Source organism: Mus caroli, unplaced genomic scaffold (assembly GCF_978045245.1).
Source record: "Mus caroli unplaced genomic scaffold, Mus_caroli_1 scaffold_10, whole genome shotgun sequence".
NCBI lineage: Eukaryota > Metazoa > Chordata > Mammalia > Rodentia > Muridae > Mus > Mus caroli.
Window position 1 is genome coordinate 8,315,436 of NW_028227265.1, and position 10,263 is coordinate 8,325,698.

General features: G+C 53.6%; 1 protein-coding gene across 1 annotated transcript; it reads right to left on the minus strand.

The window, feature by feature from the left end:
- Positions 1-303: 303 nt before the first annotated feature.
- Positions 304-1,314, minus strand: Foxl1 (forkhead box L1). Its single transcript, XM_085844256.1, has one exon. The coding sequence runs from the start codon at positions 1,312-1,314 to the stop codon at positions 304-306; it is 1,011 nt and encodes a 336-aa protein (XP_085700382.1).
- Positions 1,315-10,263: the final 8,949 nt, after the last annotated feature.

Genomic DNA, 10,263 nt, shown 5'->3' on the forward strand with positions numbered 1-10,263 from the left:
GGTCACCGTACAACACCGCCAAAGCCAACGAGGGGCTTCTGCTGGAGGGCTGAGTGTGCGGCGACCATGTCCTCTACTGGACCAGTCTTTTAAATCTGCAAAGCTTCCGGTGACTGATTAAGTCATCTTCAGAGAAAGCAGATGGACGAGGCCCTCAGTGCACCGACTTTGGCCAGCATGGGTACGCTGCTCCAAACCCTCAGTCTCTGCCAGGGCAGAGACCAGGGCGACTCCTTCGCCCACAGGCATTGGCTCGCTGGAGGTGGGGGGATCGCGGGGCGGGGAAGCAGCCGCTAATCCGCCTTAGTGGAAACGAAGCACCGTGGCCTCGGGAACCTGCAGAGGAAAATAAGAAAGGAAGGGAATCCCCAGCTGGGAAAAGCCGCCCTGGACGTGCGCGTCGAAGACCAGCGAAGCATTGAAGGGAGGCGCTAGGCCCGAGGAGGCAGCTAGCAGAGAGGAGCCCAGCGCGCCAGGCACGGGCTTAGGGATCCCCGGTGCTTCGGCCCCTGAGGCTGGCTTCGGTCTCACGGCCAAGATGCTGTCGATGCTGAAACTCTTTGACCTGGAACCTTTTGGGGAGCCGCTGGGGGCGGGGCACAGAGGGGACCCCAGGTGGTGTGCCGGACGCTGGAGCTGGCCGCTTTCCACTGCTCCTACTCCCTGGACTATGAGGTCCGCGTCGGGGTCCTGGGGCTCAGGGCCGGGCCAGGGAAGGAGCGCGGGCCGCGCGGTGCCTACCGCCGGGGATTGGGAGCGATCCGGCGCGCGCGTCGGGCGTGCAGTGGCCAGGTCCGGGGACCCTACATCGCAGCCCACCTCGGACTCCGGCGGCTCGACCCGGGTGCGCTTGGCCTCCGGGGAACCCGCGGCGGGCTTGGGCTTCCTTTTCCTGCGCCGATAATTGCCGTTCTCAAACATGTCCAAGCAGCGGGGGTCCAGGGTCCAGTAGCTGCCCTTGCCCGGCCGCCCCTTCTCACGTGGCACCTTCACGAAGCACTCGTTGAGCGACAGGTTGTGGCGGATGCTGTTCTGCCAGCCTTGGCGGTTGTCGTGGTAGAACGGGAAGCGATCCATGATGAACTGGTAGATGCCGTTCAGTGTGACCCTCTGCTCGGGAGCATCCTGGATCGCCATGGCTATAAGAGCGATGTAGCTGTACGGCGGCTTCTGCGGGGGCTCCACGCGGCCCGGGCCGGCCAGTGCAGCCGCAGGGGCGAAGGCCAGGGGCAGCCCGGGCCTCTCGGGGCTGTACACGTACAACAGCGGCGAGGCTGCCAGAGCTGCCAGCGGGGGACTGAAGAGGTGGCTCATGGCGACAGCAGCCTCTCCGCTCCACTGGGGAGTCCTAAGGACTTTGCCCCGCACCAGGGCCCTCCTGGGGAGCCCTCCTTGCGTCTGCCCTGCGATCAGCCTCTCTCCCCAGCCGCTGTGCGCTCTGTCCCTTCTTCATGGCTTTAAAAATGTTAAATAATTGTTGTAAGTTTGCTATTATGTGTTGACTTAGCGCTGGAAAATAAATTGTCTATGATAAACAGTCCTTGTGTTCTCAGCCCACCCACATTAATTAAAATTTCATTGCTGAAAATCTCCCAGCTCTTCCCTCCACGTGTCTTTTTGATACCAGCCAATGGGTTTCGGGGCTAGTCTTCATTTGTTTATAGAATTAGTCTGTTGATAAGTCCGCCCACCCAAGTTGAATCAAGCTGTGTTTATTTGGAAAAATTTCCGGGCACCCAATATATAAACGCACTGATCTGATGTTTGAAATACCACGTCCACCCCTTGACGCTGTAAGCACACAGTCAGCGAGGCAGGATGTGGAGAGACGGGTGGCTCTCCCCAAGCTGGGTCTGGTAGGCCAGAAAGGAGGAATGGAGATGGGGGTGGGGAAGCCAAGGGGTACATTGTAATCTGGTCTTGGGGATCCTCCCACAAAAGAGCTTTTATTTCCCCAAGCTTAGGGCGCTGTAGAGACAGCACCCTTGTCTGCACTTTGGGAACTGGGAAGACAGTAGACACACACACACACACACACACACACACACACACCCCTTACAGAGATGAGCACTCTCTAGGGGACTACTGTCGAAGAGGCCCCACCTAATGGGGTTCCAGGAGACTCAAGTGACTGGATTTCAGTAGCCAACATTTTTGGAGGTGGAAAGCAGATAGCTCTTGAAAGCTGTGGATGGGCAGGGTATCTGGTCCCCTACCTTGGCTGGCCCGAGGAAGAATACAAAACAACTCCCCTTGGAAAGTGTGTGTGTGGGTGGGTGGGTGGGGGGAACAACAATGTCCTTGGGTCTGGCTAAGGTTCCTAGCCAGGCACACCATAAAGGGGGAGGGTGGCAGCTGGCGGGGAGCTGGTGTTCGTGAATGTGGGTCCTTAGCTCCATACGCTGTACTTTCCTGTTTATAACAAGGAGGGGGTTACAACAGCTTTACAAGTGTGTGCAGCTGCTTGGTGATTACATTAAGCATCTGTAAAGCCTGCATGCTGGTCCCCCCCACACACACCCACCCACCCAGGGGTGTAAGCATCCCCTACCCATCTCCTTTTACATTTAGCCACGTCAAACTTTGAATCCAAACTCCTGGATGCTGCTCATTCCAAAAGGGGCATCTCTCCAAGTGGCTCCCCTCCAGCCGGGTAGGGATGCAGGTTAACCTTGCGGAACCAGTCTCTGTTCATGATGTTTGCACGGGAGTCTTCTTTGAAAGCAAGTGGAAACTGTGTCAAGATCTGGGTTAGTAGCCCCCACCCCATCCTTCTTTGCCAAAGAAGAAGCGTTTGGTGGTGTCATAGGTAAAGAAAAAACTTCTGCCACCCACTGGAAGGGGAAGACACACTGGGGCTTGCACCAGCGGCTGGTACTCATATGGCCTCTGAACGTGGACAAGTGGAGTATTGCTCTTCCCACTCCAAAGGGAGGAATCCAGAATAGAGCCTTCACGTTTAAGATGTCCTAGCATCCCACCACCGCAAAGAAGCCAGCAAGGAATCAGAAATTTTTCATTCCTGCTTGAAAAATACAAAAACAAACAAACAAGCACCACACCGATTTGGGTGAAGGATAGGTCTGTGGGTGTGGCCAGCTGGCCCTCCCCATTCCACTTTCCTCAGTGACTTCAACATTTCTAACCTGAGTCCTGCAGGCAGCTCTGACTACTGGGCTAGATCCTGGGGAGGAAGACTGGTGACCAGAGGGTCGGAGTGTGTTTCTCTCTCGGAACCCGGCCTTTCACCCAGAATAACCCTTTAATTCTGGGATGGAAGTGTGTAAGCAACCTCACCTTTGCAACCGGTTCCCTCGCTTCTGCACTCGCTTTAACAGACCCAGACCCAGAAATAAACCGCTGTCACTGGAAAACTCCCTCCCTCACCTCCGCAGTCCCCCGCCAATCCCAGAGCTCTCCAAGACCCCAAGTCTAGCGGGCAGCCTCAACCGGTGCGCGCCCGGTTGCGCTGTCCAGACGCCTCTTCCAAACCCTAAGGCAAATCTAAGCTGAATTCTCAACAATAAGCACCGCCCACTTTAGTCTTGGGCTGGTTGCGGGCGGAGACACGCCCGGCAAGTGGGCGGGGCACAGACCGTAAAGGGAGAAAAGTTTAGAAACCTCCAACAGACTTGCACCAGCAGCTTGGAGGAGCAGGGCCTGCAGTTGGCGGCGTCTGCAGGAGGCTGGGGCCGGTACACCCGGTCCGGTTCTGGGCGCAGTCTGAAGCCTGGGCTCTCAGATGACAACGAGCCTTACTTAGCCCTAGAGGGCCTCCTCTGGAGCGACCCTCGCGCAGAGGCACGGTCCAGCCTTTCCGGGGACTGAGACTCAAAAGACAGCCGGGAGTCCCTGAGTCTAGGAGCGGATGCGCCCTCGTGCGGAAGCTTAGTCTTGTGAACGCAGACCTGGTTGGGTGGGGGAGCCTGGGAGGAGTAGGTGTCCACTGTCCCAGAGAAGAAAAGGGGTTCCAAGCAGATTCCTTAAGTGTCCAACCCCCACCCACCTGCCCGCCCTCGCGCTCACACACACACACACACACACACACACACACACACACACACAGCCCTCTATGTACTGGGTAGTCAACTGGAGACAGCCACCTCCCTTCCAGGAGAGGAGCCCCATGCTTCTTCAGACCAGACGCCAGGGAGCAGAAATGGGCAGTGGTTTCTGCGTGGGATGAGGACAGCCACAGTCCCATTGCTGGAACAAAGCGGATGTGCGCTCCTCACGGCGATTATGGGAAGGAGACAGGCCCCTCAAACCCCAGCAGGAGAGCCACGATCTTCTCCCACTGCCCCCAGGGCACACCCAGAGCAAAGCAGCCTTCCAACTGACGGCCCAGCCCGGCAGTATTCTCCCAGCGACCTCAATTCTTTTTCTACGCAAGAGCACTGGGCCTCGGATCTTACCTACTGTGCTGTGTTTGGGGTGGGGACTAGTCACCTTAATGACAACTTACAACGCTGGGGTGGTGGTGGCAGCAGCAGCTAGAATCTACAGCGGAATGTGGGGGTGGGGTCGGCCTGCCTCTCTGGCCTTTAGGGAGTTCACAGGCTCACTGGGCCCCGGGCATTTGTTAGCACCTGCTAAGTGAAGCCACCTCCTTTCTCCCACGGGTATACTTGGGGACATTAATAATAAATGACGCACATGGAGTTCTTTATGCTCTCCTGGCACTCTCCAAGAGAGCACAGACAAACGCAGACAGTCCTTATTCTATCTATTGCGTTAATGGCTTCTAGAGACTTGTTTTACAGCCGGGCAATGCACATCTTCAATCTCGGCATTCGGGAGGCAGAGGCAGGCTAATCTCAGTCTGAGGCTAGCCGGGTCTGCGCAGGGAAACCGTGTATGGGGGAGGGGCTATGAACAGAGAGCATCGTGACTAAAGTGTATTGAGCACCACAGTGTGCTGTGTGATTGATTGTGGGAGGTGCTTGCATGAAATCATTTCACCCCCACAAGAAGAAGAAGAAGCCTGGAGTGCCTTGCCACCACAGCTTCTCAGGAAGCTGTGGCAGGATGATCCCAAGTTCAAGGTCCCTCTAGGCTGCACAGTGAGTTCCTAGCAAGCCAGCAAACTCAGTGAGACTCTTGCGTCAAAATTTAAAAAAAGGAAGGGAGGGAGGGAGGGAGGGAGAGAGAGAGAGAGAGAGAGAGAGAGAGAGAGAGAGAGAGAGAGAGAGAGAGAGAGAATTAGGGATGGGAGTATCTATCACTCAGCTGCTAGAATGCCTGCCTAGCATTCAGGAAGCCCACATAAATCAGACATAGAGGCCTATGCCAGCAATCCCAGCATCTAAGGGGTAGAAGCAGGAGGATCAGAGGTCCAAAGTCCATCCTCTGCTACTTGGCAAGTTTGAGGTCAACCTAGGGTACATGAAGTCCTGTCTCAAAGAGGGGGGCTGGGGCTGGAGAGATGACTCAGTGGTTAAGGAGTTTGGCTCTCAGCATCCACATTGGGAGTTGGGAGTGGGGTACTCACAAGCACCTGTAACTCTAGCCTCAGGGACAGAATTGGAAAATAATAAATAAACGACTTTAAATAAAGGGGTTGTAGGGAGAGTAATGTGACACGCGTGTCCAGCGTGTGAGAACTCCTGGTTTCAATTCCCAGTAACATACACACGTACACGAGTACACACACACATACACACGCACACACACACAAAAATTAAAGAAGCATTTGTTATTCCCATTTTTTTCAGATCAAGAAACTGAGGCTGTGTTAACTTATCTCAATTCTCCCAGAGAGACCTGTCCCAAAAACAGGGTCAAAATCATCTTACAGGCGCCCTATATGAGGCACTCTGGACTCCTGTGAAAAGAACTCTCCCAGCTAATGTGAAAGACATGCCTCAAAGATGCACCCATTCCACAGAGCATGAAACTGAGGCTAAGCCACAAAGTTACTACCCAGCTACTGCTGACTGAATGGAATCAGGAGTCACAGTTTGTCCTCAAAAGTGGAAACAGTGAGGCCTGAATGCTCAGGTGTCCCCAGAAGAGTGAGGAAGAGCAGAGAGGGAAGGGATGCCAGAGGTATGCCGCCAGTGCACCCCCAAATCCTCACTTTCAAACCTGGAAGGCTTTCTGCTCTTCTCCCTCCTCCTCTGGGAAGGGCCGAGCAGAGCAGCATCTGCCCTCCCCCACCCCTGCTCTCCCTAGGGTGTGTAGATGGGAGGTGGGGCCTTTAGAAAAGAAGAGGCCCAGAGAGCAGAGCAGAGTTTCCCAATGACTTACTTAAAGCGCACCTTGTTCCCAGTAAGGATGGATGGGAAGGTTCACAAGGATGCCCCTGGGGCGTGTCCACTACCCCACCCAAAGCCATCCAGATAGGCAAGAGAGATGGGAGCATCCCTCTGAGAGCGCCCGCCTGGCAGAATTAAAAGTTGGGACTCCCCCCACACCCACACCCATTACAGTGCTTTTTCACAGTCCTAAGAAATATCACCCAAGAAACTGGCCCCAATGCTTAAGGGGATGGGACGAAGTTAGACAAAGTCGGTGTACTGGGCCTGGAATGTCCCCAGGAGGCAGAGTGCCTGGAGGAATTGCCAGGTACTCTGGGTTGGAAGGCTGGGTTGGACAGCAGCAGTCAGAGGCTGAGGTCTGAAAACACAAGGCCATATTTCCTTGACAGGACAGGACAGGACAGGTCAAAACCTCCCACTACAGGGCTCTACTGTACCTCCACTACTTCTCCTCCTGGCTCTGTACACTCTCACGGACCCAGAGTGGGTTTGAACCCTTAGAAAGACAAACAGCCACCCCCAAGGACAAGGCTCCGAAATAGAAAAATACCCACGTGTCATTCTGCTGTCTGTCATCCCTGCACAGGGGTGTTGAAAGGATGGCTGATATAAGTTAAAGGCACATTGCATCTTCCCAGACACTGTCCCCAACAACCTAATGCTCTGGAAGCAGGCTACCCTGTTGGATGCCTGTCTCAAAAAAAAGCACACATTTCAAAGGCCCTGCCAGTGGAAGGCAGGCGAGGAAGGCGGGCAGGGAATGCTTCTCAAAGTTTGGGAAAACATCCCAAATATTCAGGACTCGATGGGTCTGAGGGGCAGGAGAAATGGCACTCTGTGAATTCTGACCCAGTCCTGCACTCCACCTGAATCGGAAACAGATGTCTCCACTTCTAGCTGAGCCACCCACTGACCCATCTTCAGGGCACAGAAGTCGGTCGGTCGGAGTGTCCAGCGGCAGGCTAGGCAGCACAGCGGTGTGGGACAGTTTTGGGGAACTCTGCAGGCTGGGAGATCCCAGCGCCTTCTCAAGCCCCTAGTCCTTGTGTGGGCTGTGAGGCATTTTCGAAGTATCTTTATTCATACTTATCTGTTTTGGTTTGCAACAACGAAGTTGGAGATTCCCATCTCCACTCCCACCCCCTGCCCCACCTTTGGATTTGGGAGTCAGAACAAGGATGAAGAAGACAGCAGCCAACAGACTTTGGTAGGGAGGGTGCTGGAAACTCAAGGTTCACCAGCTTTTCCCAGATCCAGGCAGGAGGGTCACAGGGAAGAGAACCCTGAGGGTCCACAAGGCAAACACCAGTATCCCCCAGAGAGACCCCTTCCTTTTCAGCTCCTTCTAACCTTTGACCTTCATTTACCTCAGTAAGAGGGGACAAGAATGATGAACTTGTCAATCTCAGGATCCCTGGTGACTCCCAGGTGACAGGGGTTTGCGCTTTGAGGTGTAGGAGTTGAATTCCCAGTTGGACACATCGCATCGCATCCCATCCAAGTCATCCTCAATTTCTTCATTTGTGGAGTCTGAACACCTGAGTCAGAGAGTGAGGGCTGTGGCTGCCGATCCAACCAGGTTGGGGAGACGTTCGGGCAGGGACTCTGCTAGCAGGCACTTCCTGAAAACTTCAGCCCTTATAAGAAGGCACTGGTGGAGCAATGCTCCTTCCAGCCTGAGTCTCAGAGCTTCAAGCACAGAGGGCTCTCCGAAGACCTGGATCTGTCCTCAAAACTGGACGGTGTTTGATCAGTGCACCTGGTTAAGGCCAGCCTGTACTTGGGACAAACAAACCCACATGAAGATTTCCGCTCGTGTCTCTGCTTTGCTTTCGGTTTTTATCTGCCGCATCTTTTGCCCAACCGCATCGGCTTCTTGAGTCCTGGTTATCAGACGAAGCTGTGTTTGTGTAAAGAGCAGAATCATCCTGGTAGAGTTGGACGGCCTGGGGTAGGCACTCCAGGGCTTCCATCTCAGAACTCCTCGCCCCCCGCTTTCCTAGAATGCCCTGGACTGGACTTGCTAGTGACAGAGAAACCTAAGATAGACCCATGTAGGGCCAAGAACAACCTGTGTCCCAATAGAACTTTTAATCCAAAACCTACCAAGCATTCAATAGCAGCTGTCTATGAACTCCAATACTGTGGCCCCACCATGCCCCCTTGCTGCTGGCAATATTGCTGGGGTGGGGTGGATTCTGGGTTTATCTGGAATGAAGATGAAGCCCCTAGTTCTAAGGCTGGGCCAAGCAGGGCTGCTAGCATGTGAACTCAGTGCAAACCTTAGGAATCTGACCTTCTGGGAACTCTCCTTTCCCTTCCTGACTGCCCAAGGAAGCAACACCCCAGACCAACTTTTCCCAGGACCGCATTTTTTTTCACACCGCTGCTCTGGGAGGCCTGGGAAAAGCCTACAACACAACCTGGGTTCCCTGACAAGGCGAGAAGACTGGCACACATCACACGTAGGGCCTGCTCCAGGGGGCTTCTCTCTAGCTACCTACTCAAGAACCAACCGTCCTCTTTTAAAGAGCTCCCATCCACAATGCCTCCTCTCTTTCCCTGGGTCAGTCACAAGGCACCAGGAGTTCTGAATCTTAAGAGGAGGTAAGCTTTCAGGGAGGCCCCTAAAACATCTGGGAAAGGAGCGAGCCAGCTGGCTTGGACAAAGCTCGCTTCTCCTGGGGCAAGAGGTTTGAAGAGAGCCATGCAAAATGAAACCAGTGTTGGGAGGAACCAGAGATCTCCGGACCCCTTCCTAAGCTATCTGCTCTGCTCAGGAACCAAGATACACCTGGCCTGCCCCCCCCACAGCACCCCTGTCCAGTTCTTAGTCCCCCCACACACACTTTATGGAAGATAATGAAGTGTGGGTCACATTCTGGCATTGCAGGTTGAAAGATTGTCTTACATACACAGGGAGTATCATCAGGAACCTCCCCAAATCCTACATCAAAACAGCACAGATATAAAACTTGCAGTTTCAACAGTAACACTATATACGTGTTAACCCGTGGCCACCACTAAGCTAAGCAGATGACCTGCAAAGTCCACCCGCCTCCCGGGTCCCTGACTCCTCCTGGCCTACATGTTCAAAGAACTTCCATTAGCACAGTCCAGGTTACCAACTGGCGTGGGACTCGGTGATATGCCTAAAGTCCAACACACAGGCCTGTGCTGAAGTTGTATCTTTCAGGCAGCAGATGGGTAAGGCACTCCCCCCCCCCCCCCCCCCGGCCAGGTACATTTTAGAGAGGTTTGTCCCGATCTATTTTCCTTCCTTCTTTCCTTTTTTTTTTTTTTTAAAGAAATGAGATATCAGAATCAAAAAGAAAAATCATCTCCCTGTTACTTAGCATGCTGAAAAACAGAGCCATTTCAGCGCTAAGATGTCATGCTCGAGGCGCACAGTGGCTTCTTTTTCCACCACACTGGAGTAAAATATTTAAAGCCCGAATTAAGAAATAAAACAGACTGAAATTCACTTCTAATCTGATCCCAAAGCCAGCGGTTAAATACCAGAGACCGACCAACCCTCTTTGCTTCTTGCTGGCACTTTTAAACCGCCATCAGGGGTAACAAGTCCGCATCTAAGGAAATGGAGGGAGCTGAGCACTCACCCCGGCTCCTGCTACGCTGAGGTTAGCAAGCTGCAGACCGTTTGTCCTTTCTCGGTTTCTCCCCTCTAACAGAGGACAGCTGGACACCAAGACAGGGTGACACCATTTTGTTTTGACAATTGGCAACAGTTTTCTGCATCCCGCAAAGCATTTCGTTAACAGGCCAGCAGCACGCTGCCCTCAGGCAGCCCTCTCCATGTGTGGATGGAGAACAGTTTCTCAGATTACCTTGAGCAGAAAACAAAAATATCTCAGGACGGGATAGTTCAACAAATCAAGAGCCCCTTCTATTACTTCGATTAATAATCGAGAGCTCCATCGTCCTGTAACCTGTATATGCATCCAAGTACCAGGCCACCTGCATCACAAAAATAATCCCAACT

Excerpts from the sequence above, each read along its gene's own strand:
- Foxl1 (XM_085844256.1), bottom strand. The coding sequence starts at position 1,314 with ATGAGCCACCTCTTCAGTCCCCCGCTGGCAGCTCTGGCAGCCTCGCCG.